Here is an 18,661-nt window from a genome sequence, read left to right on the forward strand (position 1 = left end):
AACAAACCTTCGGGTGAGAGGTACTTTGCTGCATACAAAGAAAATAGTGGAATGAACAAAAGCCCCAAACAAGAAGAATGTACGCCAAAGACTGGCCGAAATCGGGGTAACATTACACCACGGTGCAGGTTAGGTCATTTCGGCTCTGTATGAAGTGTCTGCGATTGATGGGGATCTGATATAATCCAACAGTGCACACTTTTGTTTGTGTTTTATTGTTGTTAAACATCTATTTCTGCTAAAACTGATGCTACACCTGCATCAGCACGATCGTGCTCGGGAGCCGCCATTGTTGTTGTTCTGAAACGCGGCGTGCTCTGCTGCGTCATCAACTAACCTGCCTCCCAGAACAGCTGCAGCCTCTGATCAGTCCGTCACACGACTGGACACCGCCCAGGACCAACCCAAGACCACGCACTGTATGTGCAAGGTCTGGCTCCTGCGAGGCTAGTAAAATATGGCACCAGACAAAAACCTTAGTTTTTAAAATATTGAAATTTGAAATGTTTAGCTACAAATAATACAAAACATATAACGCATACTCCAGTTTGGCCTGTAATGTGGAAGTAGGTTTAGAGTTGAATTCCCAACTTCTCTCAAACGGATCATTTCTTCATTGCTGCTCCAGTGTTTCTCCTAGGCCCCACTAATCATGAACACGCGTCTGTCAACAGACTTCACTATCACTGTATTCCACCATTGGTTTTCCCCAAAAGATTGATTACGCTCCACGCTGCTTCCAATGAGTCGAAAAAGGGACTTGACTAGTGTTATTCGACGCTGCGTGTTTTCTTATAAAGAATGGAATTAATTACTGAAGTGAAAAGGACATAGGATGCAGGTCTAGATTAAAAAAACAATCCAACGCCAGGATGTGGGATATTTAGGAAAGGATTCTTGATTTCCTGTTTTTCAAACATAACGTTTAAAGTTGTATTGGTTTTAATCAGTGTCATGCAAGCAATTAAATGATTCATCTGCAAACCAGTCCCAACAATGCAGAATAGAGAAAATGACTAAGGACAGTAGATAGAAAGATAAATTGAGATATTTACAAAAAAAGGAAGTTATAGTTCAAAAATAAAGTTAAACGTAAGCCAATGAAAAGATCAAAGCCTGTGGTACAGAAGTACAGAGGGCAATGTTTTGACAAATCATTACGCTCTTTTGAGTCCGAAGCCTGACTTCATGCAGCTCAAATAAACAAATAAATCAGATGGAGAAGTATCAGCGCGACCCTAATCTGCACAACGTCGCTCCGTTGTAAATCTGTCGCTTCATTCAGCATCAGAAGATCAGCCGTCGGGAGCAGAGATTATATGACTGACTTTTAATCTGAGCTGACCTCTGTACGAGAGATAAACCCAACGCTACAATACATATTCAAATCCCCATTGACAATGTTTAGTCCTCACAGAAAAGAGAGAGAGAGGAGTGGGGGAAATAAGAGCGAAGGGAAGTGAAGAGAGGAGAACATTCTTAGAATAGAACAAGCACGCTCTTTATCATGGCCTTCAGCTCTGTGTGTGTGTGTGTGTGTGTGTGTGTGTGTGTGTGTGTGTGTGTGTGTGTGTGTGTGTGTGTGTGTGTGTGTGTGTGTGTGTGTGTGTGTGTGTGTGTGTGTGTGTGTGTGTGTGTGTGTGTGTGTGTGTGTGTGTGTGTGTGTGTGTGTGTGTGTGAGAAGTGGCCACAATGTTCTTGGTTCACGGTGCGCTAAGTTTGAGAAGGAAGGAAGGAAGTAAGGGAGGGACGGAGGGAGCGAGGTCAAGGGAAGAGATGGAAAAGGGACACACTGTCAGACACATCTGTCAATACCAGGAAGCGTGTGTGTGTGCGTGTGTGTGTGTGTGTGTGTGTGTGTGTGTGTGTGTGTGTGTGTGTGTGTGTGTGTGTGTGTGTGTGTGTGTGTGTGTGTGTGTGTGTGTGTGTGTGTCTCTTAGCTGGCAGACGTGGGTGACATGCCACTCCAGGCTGTCTGGAGCAGAGGTCCGGCTTTTGTGACACATCAGTACTTGACATGAAAACGTTCCCTTTTGTTGCTATTGTTTATGTACGGAGGTCAAAGGTCACATCAGCTTTTTAGCCCCACACAGTTAAAGAGCCTCAAAACGGCAGGAGGAACTGGCCCAGCCTCTACTCAAGTTCCCTTGAGCCAGGCAAGGAATTCCTCGCCACGACAGTGTGCTGTGTAAGCCTGTTGTTTCTTTTTTTGTATTAATACCTCAATGAACATGAATGTACATCATGATTCAAGGAAAACCCCTTTCCAACTTTTTCAATCATGTTGGGAGTCGATCCAAGCGACTGGCTTCAGAATCTTTGAAATGTATCCAGCACTGATAGAACATCTGCACAATGGGCCAATAGCTTCAACGAAGAAATCGGTTGTTTTCCTTTAAGATCTCTCAGAAAAATGAATCAAACCGTGTTTTGGATTCTGTGTTCCACTTTGTCTGTACGGCAATAAAATATTAGAGCTCTGTATTTGACACAACTTCCCTGACTACCTTTGTCATACAGAACTAAGATCGATACTATTATTTTCGCAATTGATACACTATTGGAAGAATCAAAATACATGATTATGTAGTAGTATGTCATAAAACACTATCAAATAATATATATGATATGCTTATTGTGAATAATTTTAGATTGTGTGTCATTACCAATTTAGAGTGAAATTGTTACATAATGCTTATATTCCGGTTAATATCAAATTTGCGTAGCCAAGATCCCCATCCCCTTGGTGGAAAGTAGGCTGGCAAAAACGAATTAATAATCATTCCTACCCTACAAGGACAAATGAATCACCTAACGTTGACCATCGAGTCCATGTTCGACTTGTCGGTGTTTGTCGGTGTATTAATGTAGGGTAGAAAATCCTATTTTCACCAATCCCTCTAGACGCTCTTCAGGCATGATATCAGATTAAAGAATGAATCCTAATCCTTAAATCCGTGAAGCATGTCGTGGAAATGAAAGATGTTTTCCGAGGTTGGAGGAGATTTACAGTAGTTTGGACTATAAAAGTCTTAATACTTGTATTTGTGTGTGTGTGTGTGTGTTGCAGATATTTGGTCCCTGGGGGTGATCCTGTACATGCTGGTGTGCGGCGTTCCTCCCTTCCAGGAAACCAACGACAGCGAGACTCTTGTCATGATCCTCGACTGTCGCTACTCAGTCCCCGAACATGTATCCGAGGGCTGCGGAGAGTGAGTGTGCACACACACACACACACACACACACACACACACACACACACACACACACACACACACGGTTAACAATTTAATTGTAATATATGTTCATTTAATGCCACTATAATTGTTTAAACGTATAACAGTGTAGTGATACACGTCTACCCCATGAAGGCGACTGATTTATTGACATTGAACAATGGAACATAAACATTTGGGTAGACTGTTCATTTTGCACTCACCAAATTGATATATCTATTTTATTTTTATGTGTTGCAACATTTCTGACCTTGTGCAGGAAATGCAGGATTGTTGAATCTTCACGATTTTACAAAACGATTGCGATCGGGAGGTTAGGTAATAATTGTGAGAGCTCTAAACTTGTTTTTCTGGGTCTTACATGCCAAGAGTATTCCAAATGCTCCCCATCAGGTGAGAGTTGTCAGAATGGAACTTTGCCGAACCCGTTTAGCATGTCCGACACATGAAACGCTTTTTTGATTAGCATTTTTGCCTCCTCCTATTGATAACGCACATTTTTCCATTGACCTTATGTGGAAAATTGTAACTTCCTGGTCTCGCTGACAGTGATTTTGAAAGGTATTTTTCTCAGTTGATTGCGCCGTGATTTGTGTTTAACATGGGCGCTGTTTTGCTCCACAGTGACACCTACTGGAGTGAAAGGTGCTGGTCGTTATTTACACTTTTTAGAAAACAAAAAGTGGACAAAACCTTGAACGCAGAATTAGAATGGAACATACTGTATATCTCCCTACTTTTAGACCGGAGTTGAGATTTTGAACAGTGGCCTTTTCTACACAACACCAGACGCTCTGTATGAATGGGCCCTGGGTCACATGGTGCAGCAGCGAGATTCAGAGAACAGGGACAGAACACTTTCTGCTCCTGGACATCGGCAGCGATCAGTGGGTTTCTGCCCAGGTCTTTGACTGAGGGTCTCAGAAACTTGTGTTTCTATAAGTAATATTGAACTGACCAAATAAGCAAACAGTATATCATCATAATGTATCATAATACTTACAGAATCCGAGTCACTGCACGATACTCAAATTGGCAATTAGGAATCACAATATGGGGATCCCTGACCATTCCCATCTCTCTGGTACATTTTCTCATTTTTACTGTGACCATTTGTTTCTCTCCCTTTGTCCTTCACACTCCTCTTGTCTCTGTCAGCCTGATCTCCAGGATGCTCCAGAAGGATCCCCTGTGCCGTGCCACACTCGAGGAGATCGAGGCTCACGACTGGCTCCAGGGCTTGGAGGACGCCCTGCTCAGCCCCGAGGCCCCACCCCACTGGCTCTCCGGGGCCCTGTCCCCGAGCTCCACCCGCCCAGGACTGCCTGAGTGCGGGGACCTGCTTGCCTCCAGACCCCTGCCCCAGCAGGCTCCTCCGGGCCCCTGGCAGCCCAGCCTCAGCCACCGACCCGCTCCGCCCGAGGAGGAGACTGCCGCGGCCAAGACCCTTGTAGCACTGCAGCAGATCTGTGAGGAGGAAGAAGAAGAGGAGGAGGAGGAGGAGGAGGAGGAAGAGGAGGAGGAGGAGAAGGAGGGGAAGGAGGCAGTCAACCATCCAGAGGAAGCAGAGAGTTTGTCTAGAGTGCACGAGGAAGATGAGGAGGAGGAGTGGCATGAAATTGGTGAGGAGGACAGTCAGGTGGAGGTGGCGGAGGAGAGGGGTTCAGGGGAGAGCGGCAACGTGATTTCGGACCAGCCGGTGGGCAACACCAACACCAGCGAGCCCCCAGACAGCCACCGGGCCTCAGATGATCCACCGACGTCGCCCCCACCTCCACCTCCACCTCCACCCCCGCACGGGTTCTTGGGCGTTCAGTGTTGTCAGGGCGACCCGGAGCCCAACAACAACACCGGCAAGCCCCTCCCCCTCCTTGCCCAGGTGGACTCCCCCCGGCTCAGCCTGAACAGCACAGAGGCACCGAGCCTAAGGGAGGGAGGCAGGGGAGGGGAGCGGGACGACCTCCTGACGGACAGACCACAACCCCATGGCGCCCCGGGGCCCACGGGGGCCCGGGCGGAGTTGGGCAAGGGCCGCAGCACCAAGCTGCGGGAGCGCCTGTTCCAGTTCCCGCTGTGCGAGAAGGCGCTAGCCTTTAACATCCCAGCTCACAACAAGAGCAAGGTGCTGCCGCTGGCGCAGTACAACTGCTGCCACGTGCTGTAAGGCCGCGGGCCGGTCGGCACAGCAACCGTAGGGTAGGCTGAGGCAGAATCACTTTTGCCACAAAGCCCGAGCGTGACACACAGACACACACACACACACACACACACACACACACACACACACATTCTTAACACATGTTGTCGTGGACAAATGCACACTAACACATGTCCGAATTGCAGCTGTTTTTCTAGTTGCGTGACTATGTATCCAGCATGGTTTGAGAATAACGCTCACGCACCGTACACAAAATGTCGGAGAACACTGTCCACTCGCTGCTGTGCACGAGGCACGTTACCACTGTGGGAAGAATAGGGACGATATCCAAGGAGAATATGGTCCGCCCACTCAAATAAGCTACTAGTCTGCTACTGTGTGTTGACAGAAATGGTGCCTAAAAAAGAAAAAGACAAAGAATCTTGTACAAAAGACAATTTCCTCCGAGCCGGAGAGCGGTTCTCACTTTCAGACTGACTCTAAAGACTTCCGGAAGTCTCGAAGTGTTTTGTGATCCCGGTACCCTGGGGCGGTATTAGCATTAGCCATTTTTACTTAACCGAAACGCTAAACATCTGAACTGTGTTGCGACAAAAAAAAAAAAACACCTCTCAGCAGCTTGTGCTACAGGGTAGCATCCCCTCTTCCTTTTCCCCTCCAGCACTTTCCTTTTTAGCAACCATTAAGCTACAGCCCGTCCACCCCTCGTGGCGGGCGCTCTCCAAAGCTCTTATTAACACCTAATAAACGACTAGGACTGTTGTAACATAATATATGATATATGATAAATGATATGAGATATGAATAATATACGGGAGGTTTGATTCATATATATTTTTTCTGTTTTGCTTACTGAAATCAGTTATCGTTGGAATTATATCCTGTGTAATATATGATGACACTACTGATGGGGATGCAGGTCTTCCATGATTTGATTATTCATATAAATGCTATTTAACCCCTTAATATCATGGGGATTTAAATTTCTCAGATGTGAAATATATTATAAATACACTTTTTTTTATGTTTTTTGTTTTATGTCTTAAGGCATCGTAATGCAGCCCAGAGGGTGATTTCTTCACCCATTCCTAAGAGAGATGGTATGATAATTGCATGGAAATTGCTGTTATTTATCACACTATATACCTCCGTGTGTCTTGGACTTCACCAGACAGTGTTCTTGTACAGCTTTAGAAGTAGCGTAGGTTGAATTGTTGATGACAAATTGCACATGTTGTGTAGACGTTAAGATTCGAGTGGTGTTCCAGAGATTTCGTTGGACATAGAATTCAGCGGACAAGGACGCGGGATTTTTAACTGTTTTAACGTAAACGTTAACATTTTTTATACCTTCACATTCCCCCCCTCATTTGGTCTCGCGTCGCATTTGTAACGGAACAAGGCGACCCGTGTGAGTTTTGCACACCTAACCCAAGGCTAAAGGTCAAAGAATAAGCTAAATCCCCCAATTGTACTCTTCCTAAAATAACCCTTGACTAAAAGCAGAACCCCATCGGTGACCGACGGCCATCTACAGAGACACAAAGAACTTGTGTTTTTGTTCAGGGTCAGTGGCATGTGAGCCTGTCGCCTCCTGGGAAAACCACTTTGGATCTGATTCTCCAGCCCAAAACCCAACCCGAGAGGACGGAAAAAGTCAGTTTTGTTTTGTTTCCGTGTGAATTAAGGGCCATCTCACCATAGAACCACCATAGAATCTAAAAATAGTCGCCGGCAGTGGGCCTTTGGGATGATTTAAAGGCCGAGCGAGGCTGAGTCAGTGCTCTGCTGCTGCATCGAGACCCAACATGCAGCCCAGCGCTCACCACTGGACCGAGCAAGTAGCTCTAGAGCTAAGCACTCAGCAGTGGTCTTTCATTACTTTAGTTTTTTGTAGATAAAGTCACATTGTGAAAGTAGAACAAACTGTCACACTCCACACAGTTTACCCAAACACATAAAAGCTAATGACCATTACATTTTCATGTTTTTATCCAAGGGTAATAAGCATCCACCATTTTCTTCCACCTTGCCTGGCCCGGGACGAGGTCAGATTTTGCTTAAGGAGGGTAAAGCTGCAGTGAGTATTGTAAAAGTCTCCCAACGTTTAGCTGTTATGACTCAGCAGTGCAGTGGAAATCCAAATGATTCAAGGTGAATTGTGGCGACATCTGCTGGTTGGAAATGATTAAAACATGTAATGGTTCAGAAAATGCACTCAAAGCAAAACAAGGTGGAATTATTTGTGTCTCCATGTTTATACATCAGCTATCCCAGTCAAATGGGTTTGACGTGGAAAGTGCAAAAAGAAAAATTCTACTGTGTCGTACAACAGTGCAGTCATTTATTAATGCAAACTCATGTGAACCACCAAAAGTGTAAAAAAAAATAAAAAAATTCACAACCACAAATTAATAATAATTATAAAAAGGATGCTATAGCTGCAGACCATGCGGCAATTCTCTGTTTTTAAAAGTGGCATAGAGAGGTTTCAAGGAAATGCTATAGTGTACTTTTGTGAACTGATTTGGCTTTGGGTTCCATCTTGTACAATTTAGTGCGTTTAATGTTTCAGAAAACAACTTTATAGAACAGTTGCTCTATCTGTACCGCACAGCGTTTCCAAAGAAGGCAATATAATCCGTTTGAATTCAAAAGGCACAAGCATTGCACTGCGACAGATTAACATTCTGTTCAGATGTAAACATATAACGTGGAACAAAATAAAAGATTTGTCCAAAACAATAAATAAACAATGTGCGTCAAACAGCCCACACACAAAACCTTTAAAGTAATCATGCTTCTGGGGTCGTGATGTCTGTCGATGCGAAAGCCTTAGCACCAGTATAGACTAGGATTCATACCTTGAGGTCAGTGGGCGAAAGAGGAACTCCATGTGATACACATTCATGTAAAGTCGCTTCAGTTTGTCCCTTTCAACTTTTTATTTTCTTTTGACAATTCTTTCCAAAAAAAAATCTCAATATTACCCAAATGGTAATATTTTATTGTTTATTAATGTTTAGATACATGACAAACACCGGGTCACCTCCAGTATTTTCTGATTTTCAACTATTTTTTTTGGAGCTACAGTACTTCATTGGTTCCGTCGTTCACCACCCTTCGTTCTGTTTCCCACATATAAAAGCACATGTGTTTTGCGCCGAAAGTTGAACATTTTCATCTGAAGTTAAAACCGTTTTAGCGACGTATCCGAGGTGACGCGCCCGCTCGCTGTGAAACAATACCATTTCATCACAGCTCCTTCGGCCTCTTTTGCCGAAAAGTAACTCATCAGCAGGACGTGAAATTGCCCGGAGGTGGCTTTAAATACATATTATAAACATACTATGTGTTGAGTGTTTGTACTCTATTTGGACAACTTTAGGGCATAGACACGACCTCGAAAAATCTGGGAAAAAAAAAAGCTTAACTCCAAACCTTCATTAACCAAACCACACAGGCATTTTAAACCATGTCTGGGAAGAAGCAAAATATTCCGCCAGCCGATGAAAGAGGTCGCTGAACCAAATCATGGATTGCAGCGTAAGCGGGAGCTCATGGTGTGTTTGGCTGAAGCTGCTGCTGTGGCCTCGTGGGAGCGGGGGATATAGAAGCCTTCCTCGTCCACACTGGATGAGTATACATGTGGGTGCAGGGACACGTAGCGGCGCAACGGAGCCCGTGTGTAGATACTGCCGCGGCAGGACGTGAAGCAAATTATGGCTTCTTTTCTGGAACGCCATTCACAGTTCGCTCACCTATAGGTGAGAGAAACAACAGAGAAATTTATTTTTAAGGATCAAGATAACCAGAGCAATATTACTGGTAGGTGTATTACTACTTATAACTAATTTCTCATACAAGCACTACATTCCTAACTGGTTATTAGTGGTATTATCAACACTAGTGCTAATAATAATATACTTTAATTTCAACATCATCACTACCACCAAACTAGTGCTGATACTACTACCACTAAACAGAAAAATGTTAGATAAAAAAAAAATATATATTATATATATATATATATATATATATATAATACCTTTTAGAGGTCCTTGACATAAATAAGGGATATAAGTAAGACAGAAATAAAAGAAATTCCATAAAAAGTGGTTAAAAGAAGAGGCAAGATAATGCAAATAAAATAAAGTAAAATATCAAGATGAAAATAGAAAATAAAAAAATGTAAAAAAAAATCTGTATTCCCAACATTTTATTTTGGGTTAAGTTGTGGTTGTGAAAACTTAAAAAGTCTTTATATATTATTAATACTATTAATAGTACTACTAGTATGAATGATAGATCTACTAATAATACCATACAACTACATTAATAATATTGGAGACTATTGAGTCCCATTTGTTGTATAAACTGTATGCAAACTCTTGTTTGTGTGTGTGTGTGTGTGTGTGTGTGTGTGTGTGTGTGTGTGTGTGTGTGTGTGTCTTCACCTGGCCCAAGGCCTGCATTGACTTAAACTCGATCCGCTCTCTCTTGATTCTGATCCAGTCCGGCTCATCGGGGATCAGGAAGGCCAGCGCCATTTTGATCAAGATCAACACGTGCTAAAAACACACACATGCGCGCGCACACACACACACACACACACACACACACACACACACACAAATTGGAAAATTTGAAGTTCCAAGCTCATACAGTATACTGTCTTGTTAATTTTGTTGTTATGTGACATCAGACCGTGCAGTTGGGATGTACAGTAATAATAGAATTGAACAGTTCACCTCCATCAGGATGGCCAGCACCAGGATGTTCCTGGTGCTAAGCCCGCCCTCCTGGCACAGCTCCCGTAACCGTGGCGACAGCAGCAGCAGCCAGCAGTTGGAGATCACGGAGACGAAGCTCAGGACCTCAAACGCCGTCTGGAGGAGATTATATTAAATGATGTTCTCTTCTATTATTGTATATTAAATTATATTATCTTACATCTTATATTATCTTATTATTATCATCTTCTATCCTGTTCTATTCTATTATCTTATATTCTATTGTTCTATTATATTCTATTATCTTATATTATCTTATATTCTATTATCTTATATTCTATTATATGCTATTATGTTCTATTATATTATATTATATTATATTATATCATATTATGTTATAATCTATTATCTTATATTCTATTATATTCTATTATGTTCTATTATATTATATTACATTCTGTTCTGTTCTATTATCTTATATTCTATTGTTCCATCTTCTATTATATTCTATTATCTTATATTCTGTTCTGTTCTACAGTGAAATCAAAAAATCAAATCTAATTATTCAATATTAGCATTTGTGTCATTAAAACCATGATCAGTTGACAGCTTCGGGCCTTGACAACTTCCAAAATGAATACGTTTGTTAACGTGTTAAAAGTGCATTCCATCATAACAAGCTTCCACTTGAACATGACCTCTATTGGTGTTCCCAACCGTCTAACTTCATATTAAAGGTAAAAGGATTTTCCTCACAAATTCAATGTTTATGGTACCTTAAACATTTTCCTGGGACATTTTACTGTATTTGTGCTTAGCTTTGTGTCTTGTCTTGTTGTGGCCCCTGACCTGCCAGACCCCCATGCCGGCCACCGGGGCAGAGAAGGGCTTTCGGAACAGCTGGCAGATCCTGAAGGCGTCCGAGCGGATCTCCGTCAGGTTGTTGATGAGCAGCAGCACGGCCGCCAGCGGGTAAACGCAGGAGAAGAGACTCAAATACCCAAACTGCACCAGGAGCTCGATGTACTCCGCAAACAGGCCCTGAGGACCCCAAAAAAATCCAATTAAATATAAAAAACACACACACACACACACACTGACTCCCGCCGCTCCACACACACCCACAGGGAAAGCAGGGAGGCTGCCTTGGTTCCTGAACTTGTCCTCCTGCGGGTCGTCGTCCCGCTTGGTCCTGTTAGGGGCGCTGAGGAACCGGTCCACCAGGAAGGGGACCACCACCTCCGTCACCTGGTTCACCAGCTGGGTCACTACCAGCAGAGAGGCCAGGCGCTTTGGGGGTGTAAGAATGGTCCAGAGAGAGACAAAGCGTGAGAAAGATGCAGCAAATGAGACAAAAGAAGAGTAAAAATACACTCACAGAGCATTTTCTTTTATCACTCTAGAACAGGGGCTCCCAAATTTTTTTTATGGCAAGCCCACCCGCGCCCCCGGAGGACTAACATTTGACTTAAATTTACAAAAAGTGACAAAGCCTACGACAACAAAAAAAATATTTTAGATCTATATATCTTTATTTGTTTAAAAATAAATTGAACCGCATGTAAGTATTTTTGGACAAAACATACAGTATTTCGATTCAGATATCTCAATATTTTTTTAAAAATAAATTTTACATTATTTATGATAAATGATTATTATTATTTATTTATATTATTTTTTGAGATAGAAACTAAAATAAAAAAAATAACTAAACTAAAATAAATAAAATAAAAAATAAATCGGTAAACACCTATAATTTCTTTATAATATATAGTATTATATTGCGGGTGAACCCTCGCAAGTAAGTAAAATGAATTTATATAGAACTTTTCACAGACACCAGTCACAAAGTGCTTCACAGTCAAATAAATAAAATAAAGAAAAAACAGATAAAACACACAACGGTTTAGCTGGCTTAAAATAGCTGGGGACACACCCTGATAAAAGAAAGCGGTTTAAAATAGTGACTAAACAGGGACAGATACATTTATAAACCTTTAAGAACAGAGGGGTTGGGAGGACATCTAGTGGGCGAGAAGAAGGCTTCATTTTTCCGAACAAGGGCTGTAATATCACATCATATCATGAGAGGACCCTGAGGGGGCCCCAGACCCCATCTTGGGAACAGCTGGTCTGCAGCGTTTTACATTGTTTACAGGTTGGGGTCCCGACACCCAGATTACAAAGGTACCTGTAGTCCTCACTCAAACATTTAACACACCACTCTAACCCGCCTTCTCAATGCAGTGAGCCTAACCAACACGTAATAATAATTAGGGATGGGCAGAACGAGGATTTCCGAAACACAGAGACAATAAAAAAATACAAGATATAAGAGACGAGCTGTGGAGCTCTGCGATCACCTTGCGCAGCAGAGGGACGTCCTGCTTGTAGAAGGCGATGTGGAACAGCACGGCAAAGTAGTTGAAGAAGGTGAACTGGAGAGGAAAAGAAAGATTTGTACAAGTGAGCCCTGGAAAAAAAAAAAAAAAAAGCTTCCACTGAACTTGTGAGAAAAAAAAAAAAAAGCAAAGGATCATTTTGGAGCGGAGTGAAGAGGTGCTCGAACCAACCACTAGAACTTTCCCAGTGAGGTGGTTGTCGTAGGCCGACTCCTCTCTGTGGTTCTCTGAGGAGGATAAAATTGTTTTGGTGGAAAATGCAGCGGGATTAGAAATAACAAAATGATCAATGATGAAGTTCAACTCGGGGTCGGGGTGATGCAGGTCGGGCAGCCTTCCTCCCGTCGTGACCTTCCTCGCCGCTCGTTGTTTTGTTGGGCTGGTCGACAAGTGGTCAAGTCAGTCTGGTCAGTCTCTGGTCAGACTCAGCTCGCTATCTCGGTACCGGACATTTCCCCAAAAAACTGGAGCTATCCCTTTAAGTCACTTTGGATAAGTGTTGATGAAAGTTTAAATGTAAACTCTAAAAGTGAGTATCAGCAAGTTGTCTGTCCGCCTTTCTGTTCTACATTTGGTTATCTCTCTGTCTTCTGGCCCCCACTCCCCTTCACGACTCACCAAATTCAGTCAGAGACAGCGCCACGTGCCTGTAGACCGTCCCCAGCACGTTGGTGTAGACGATGTGCAGCACCGAAGGAGCGTAGAGCAAGACGGTGGACAGCAGGGAGTCCCAGTCCCGGTGCAGCAACTGGGCCTGGGCCTCCCCCCAGTAGAAGCCAAGCATTCCCAACACCACCAGACCTGAAAGATACGGCAGCGGCGCGCAAGGCACGTCAACATGGGAAGAAAGGGGACCTGTGTTTTTTTTCCACTTCAAGCACAGGATGAAAATCGTAACGTTTTGCCAAGGATTTGGCGGCACACTTGCAGTTCACTCGTGAACCACTAGGGGACCAGCAGATTGAGAATATTGGAAAATTGAAAAATGCAGTGTTGCCCGGGGGACCATTCAAACATGTCAATATTAAAGCTTCAAAAGTGTCGTTGTCTTGGATATTAGTTGCAGAACTATATTTAAAAAATATATATATACACTATATTCATCTTATTTATGTTTCTGTGGATAATTCTTGCATTCATGTCTGACTTGATATTCGATAGTGGAAATGCAGTTTTACATGAATTTGTCCCTTTCTTTCCCCTCCTCTGTGCAAAAAAACAACATGAAACAAACAAGTACAAAAAACAACGCTGCAAAGACGGTCAACATTGTCCTCTGAAAATCAGGTGAAATCAGTCCGCCGTTCTCGATAAAAGAAAGAAATCTCTAGAATTTGCATTTTCTTCGAAATAAGGTGGTCATAAAATAGTCATAAGACATATTTTCTCAAAGCTCGCTGAGTCATGATTTACACAGCATTTAGCGAAAAATAAAAATACATGTTCACCAGATTTTACGGCTTGTTTAGAGGCAAGGGAAGGGATTTTGTCCTACCCAGAAACAGTCCCACCACGGGCAGCGAGACCAGCGCCATTCGCAGCTGCCTCTGCCAGTCGGGAAAGAGCGGCTCCACGCGGCCCGTGACGGGGTTGACCCCCATGTCCCCGTGGTAACCGGGGCGGGGCTCTGCGAAGCGCTCGGCCAGGTGCAGGGTCCCCCAGCGGTAGGAAAGCGAGGTGCTGCGGCGCTTCCACATCTCCATGACGACCGTGGACCACAGCATGCTGAAGACCGCCTGGATCACGTGACCGCTGACCGATGGCGAGTCGGCGTCCTCGTCGGCGACGGTGACCTTTGACCCCGAGATGGAGTCCAGCGCCTCCTTCTGAACCGCACCTGGACGACGAGGTGTGAGCAAGATGAATTGTTGACGTGCCTAACTTATAACTGCGTTGTCTGTTTCACTACAATTCCACATAAATCAGCTAACCTAGTGGTTCTCAATATTTTTCAGACACATTTTTTACCCCCTGGAACCTCTCTAAGGGCCCCTGGGAGGGTCCTCAAAACCCACTTTGAGAACCACTGACAAATACAATGTTGTGTGTTTGTAACAATCCCTCAACCGCTTCCATCGGTCAATGGAGCATGTGCTTTTAAAAGCCTTTGTAACATTCACGATCCCAGCAGAGAGAAGAGTACTACTGTATTAACTTTCACCCTGATGTTCCTCAGTAGTGTTATATCCTGTCAGTGTATACAGATAGATAGATAGATAGATAGATAGATAGATAGATAGATAGATAGATAGATAGATAGATAGATAGATAGATAGATAGATCGATAGATAGATAGATAGATAGATAGATAGATAGATAGATAGATAGATAGATAGATAGATAGATAGATAGATAGATAGATATACCTGAGAAGTAAGAGAGGATGAGGCCCAGTACCGCCGGCGGGAGCAGAGACCAGGTGTAGAAGTCCAGGAAGCTGAAGTAGAAGGCGAACGTGCCTCCAAAGTATTCGTGGATCATGTCTGGACGAAGGGATCGAGGGAGATGAAAGGGGTGAGACACGGAGAAAGAGAGAAAGTCTGTCTTTTGTTACCATTAACGTACAGGCAGTGTTGTCTCTATATATTTTCTGCAAAAAAAAAGAGTACGAAAGTCAATGTGTGTGTGTGTGTGTGTGTGTGTGTGTGTGTGTGTGTCTGTGTGTCTGTGTACCTGATGAGGCACATGCTCGAGATGACTAAGATGCTTGTGGGCGTACATCCATATCTCTATTACATATATTATATATACATATGTATAAATTAAACATATATTCTTTCAAATAAATATATCTGAAAATCTAGAAAAATAAATATAAATAATAATTAAATAATTTTAAAATTTGTTGTCGCAGACCACCTGCAATTCCTTGGATGACACCAAGGGGGCAGTGGACCCCAGTTTAGGAACCCCAGTGTTATGTGTGTATTTGCGGTGTTGGTCCTGTGATTCACATGATGCTGTTTCCTTCCACCCACCCAGCGGCTGGGCCAGCTGGTTCCCCAGGTACCAGGCCTTAGTGAGGGCCTTCAGCTTGTCCTCGTTGTTGAGGGGAAACATGTCCACGATCACACCCGCCTCCCGAAGCTTCTGCCCTGCGAAGCAAAGTCGCCATGACAAACTCGGCATTCAAACGAGGCCTTTAAACCCCTAAAGTCGTGGTTGTAAGAGAGCCAGGAACAATGCAAGGCCATATCGTTGACGACGACAAAATAAGTCCACTCGACCGACTGTCTGATTATGGTATAGTCCAGGCAGATTTTGATGTATTCTAAGCTTGGGGCCGCATATTTCAGGCGTTCGTAACCACCTCTATACTGTATACATAGACAGACAGACAGACAGACATTTGGACTCACAGATGTTGTCGCGGCGATGTAGCGTGAAGCCATCGGAGAATCCAGGTACTCTCAAATCCCTCTGGGCTCTCAGCCCGTCCAGCTCATACTTCACTACGTACTGCCTTTCCGCCAGGGTCATGAACTTCTGCATGTCATCTAAACACACACACACACACACACACACACACACACACACACACACACACACACACACACACACACACACACACACCGTTTTATCCGTTAGTGCCTTTATTGAGGGGTGAAAGCGTCCACCATTGGTGTCCATGCGAGCTGTGTACACTGCTTCTCACGACTTACCGGAGTCCCGGAAGTTCCCCCTGTCTTGGTAGGAGAAGGCGGCTATGTCCCCGTTGTGGTACGCCTTCGACAGCCCCAGCTCCTCCGCGGCGAGAAGCAACGTGCAGCGCGGGGCGGAGATCACTAGAATGTCCCCGTCGTCCTCTTCACCCGGGTGGGACAGCAGAGCAGCGCCTTCAGGGGCAGGCGACCAAAAGTGAGAGTGGTATTGACGTGGTGTGGTGTCCACGTGTGTGTATTACTCAACTCCTCACCTCCTTCCTTCACCGACGCTCCGATGAGCCTGATGAGCCACTTCTTTGTCTCCGGCTGGACCTGCTCTCCGAGCTGGAGCAGAACCAGCGGCTCCACCCGCTCCGCCACGCAGCAGGGGCAGCTGGCCTTGGTCCAGCCTGACCCAACGCCTTCCAGGCCCCGGAAGGCTTTCACCACGGGGGTCTTCCCCTGCGAGGCAGTAGAGCCGCCATCTCCACCAGCGCCGTCACCCACCGAGCTCATTCTGAGGCTAATGAAGTTGATTTCCATCACTTTCTTCACCGGAATCAGAAACTTATGCCGGAACATTGAGCATTGAACACAACGTCGAAACACAGCACAAAGTCTGAAGGTAGGGAAAGAAGAGTACTAGCACCAGCCACCATCTGGTGCTAGTACTCTTACGCATTAGACTAGCACTACTACGCATTAGACCATGGTTTTAACATGACAGCAGAAGACACAATCACACTGTTAGAGGGACTCAATTTTAAATCTCATGAAGCAGAGAGACAGTAGTCCATTGGTCCACGGCATGCTGAAGTATTTAGGAGCAGCACAGTTGGCTTTTTTTGAACGAGGTTGAGACTCAACATATTGAGGAAAAGCAATGGTTCTGAGAATCCAATTGTTGAGCAGCTGGGCAGGAAACTCATCAGCCTCATCATTTATTGCCCCGGCGCATCAGATCAAACCGTATCCTGCTTGTAAAGCCATAGAGGAACCATTGAAAAACATTAACATACTTCAACACAGGCCGACATAAATCATTTTACAGCTGCAGTTATCTTCTCTTGAATTTAACTGAACATTTACAGCATCCCGGCTCTCATGTAAACGGGGCAGCTTCCCTCCGAGCCATAAAGACGCCAAATAATATGCCTATTGTGCCTCTAACGGCTGTAAACCGTAGCGGCGAATAAAGCGATTGTGATGTCATGTATTTCCTTCTTGGAACCAATCGTTCTGTGGCTCTCTGTGGACACCTTGAGAGGAAACGGTGGTAGTGAAAACAGAAGCCATATGCCACAGATATACAGCATGACAAGAGGACGCTCGGACACTAATGCGACGCTTTGTGTCCTTCCTCGTCCTTGTGGTTTTAGAGAGTGAGAGCACAGGAAGTAGAGAGCGAGTGTGTGTGTGTGTGTGTGTGTGTGTGTGTGTGTGTGTGGAGAGTGAATTCAATACCTGCCGGGGCAGTCAGGATGAGGTCCTGGTTTGCAGTCGTACGGCAGGCCCACACCCACCTCCACTCTTCTGTTTGGAAATGAGAGAGAGAGGGGGGAGAGAGAGAGAGAGAGAGAGAGAGAGAGAGAGATTCAAAACATCGCATTGACTTGGACCAAAAGAAAACGCAACATAGCACACACTCTCAGAAACCCACCCAGCGTTGGTTGTGTAGGTTCTTTCCTGCTGTAATTTAGGAGTGCTGCGCTGCATGTGTCTCTGGGGATGTGTGTGTGTGTGTGTGTGTGTGTGTGTGTATGTGAATGGCAGGAATGCGGACACTCTTTCCAGGGTGTGGAGGCTTTTGCTGTGTCTGTTGGCAGGCTCCTCCCTCGCAGGCCTGCCCATTCATGATGCTGCTGCTGCTGCTGCTGCCGCCCCAGGTCCTACTGCCTCACTGCTGCCCTGCATCCTCTGCAACACGCACACATACACCGATCAGCCACAACATTAAAAGCAGCACTAATAACCACTCATATTGTGTCGGCCCCCCTCCTACAGCCAAAACAGCTCGGACTCGTGGAGCAGGGACTCCACAAGACCTCTGCAGGTGTCCTGTGGTATCTGGCACCAAGACGTTAGCAGCAGATCCTTTAAGTCCTGTAAGTTCCGAGGTGGGGCCTCAAAGCGAGCTGTGATGCACTTGTGTGCCCTGACACCTTTCTGTCATAGCAGCATGAACTTTTTCAGCAATTTGTGCTACAGAAGCTCTTCTGTGGGATCGGATCAGACGGGCTGGACTTCGGTCTTCACGTGCATCAATGAGCCCATGGGCGCCCATGACCCTGTAAGCATTTTGGAGATGCTCTGACCCAGTCGTCTAGCCATCACAATTTGGTCCTTGTCAAAGTCGCTCAGATCCTTACGCTTGCCCATTTTTCCTGCTTCCAACACATCAACTTCAAGAACTGACTGTTCACTTGCTGCCTTATATATCCCACCCCTTGACGGGTAATAATAATAACAATAATGTTTACTTTATTAA

At 44.6% G+C, this 18,661-nt stretch overlaps 2 protein-coding genes across 5 annotated transcripts in view; one reads left to right on the plus strand and one right to left on the minus strand.

Annotated features, from left to right (window-relative positions):
- The window catches only part of snrkb (SNF related kinase b), a 16,296-nt gene extending 9,892 nt beyond the window's left edge, over positions 1-6,404 (plus strand). The window contains exons 4-6 of the mRNA XM_080002366.1: positions 3,071-3,212; positions 4,395-4,694; positions 4,761-6,404. Coding sequence (XP_079858492.1) covers positions 3,071-3,212; positions 4,395-4,694; positions 4,761-5,400 — 1,082 coding nt within the window. The 3' untranslated portion in view covers positions 5,401-6,404. The remainder of the gene's footprint in view (positions 1-3,070; positions 3,213-4,394; positions 4,695-4,760) is intronic.
- A 148-nt stretch (positions 6,405-6,552) lies between these two features.
- On the minus strand, positions 6,553-17,941 carry ano10b (anoctamin 10b). Of its 4 annotated transcripts, none has more exons than XM_080002274.1 (16): positions 17,834-17,941; positions 17,638-17,703; positions 16,446-16,696; positions 16,192-16,365; positions 15,889-16,026; positions 15,508-15,624; positions 14,896-15,012; positions 14,025-14,366; positions 13,148-13,330; positions 12,701-12,756; positions 12,491-12,565; positions 11,253-11,417; positions 10,977-11,168; positions 10,146-10,283; positions 9,852-9,965; positions 6,553-9,155 (listed from the first exon to the last, which is right to left on the minus strand). In XM_080002274.1, the coding sequence occupies exons 1-16, from the start codon at positions 17,887-17,889 to the stop codon at positions 9,141-9,143; spliced, it is 2,199 nt and encodes a 732-aa protein (XP_079858400.1). In that variant the 5' UTR covers positions 17,890-17,941; the 3' UTR covers positions 6,553-9,140. The 4 variants fall into 4 exon arrangements, with proteins under 4 accessions (XP_079858400.1, XP_079858399.1, XP_079858402.1 ...); XM_080002273.1 differs by having other exon boundaries at positions 17,638-17,706; positions 17,834-17,894; XM_080002276.1 differs by lacking the exons at positions 6,553-9,155; positions 9,852-9,965 and having other exon boundaries at positions 10,150-10,283; positions 11,249-11,417; positions 17,638-17,706; positions 17,834-17,894.
- Positions 17,942-18,661: the final 720 nt, after the last annotated feature.

Source organism: Zeus faber (genome assembly GCF_960531495.2).
Source record: "Zeus faber genome assembly, chromosome: 6".
In the NCBI taxonomy this organism is placed as follows: Eukaryota; Metazoa; Chordata; class Actinopteri; order Zeiformes; family Zeidae; genus Zeus; species Zeus faber.

Coding starts and splice junctions, on each gene's coding strand:
- ano10b (XM_080002273.1), bottom strand. CDS start 17,889: ATGCAGCGCAGCACTCCTAAATTACAGCAGGAAAGAACCTACACAACC. Junction 16,027..16,191: donor GGGGAACTTCCGGGACTCCG/GTAAGTCGTGAG, acceptor GTGTGTGTTTAG/ATGACATGCAGAAGTTCATG. Junction 9,966..10,145: donor TGCTGGCCATCCTGATGGAG/GTGAACTGTTCA, acceptor GTGTGTTTTTAG/CACGTGTTGATCTTGATCAA.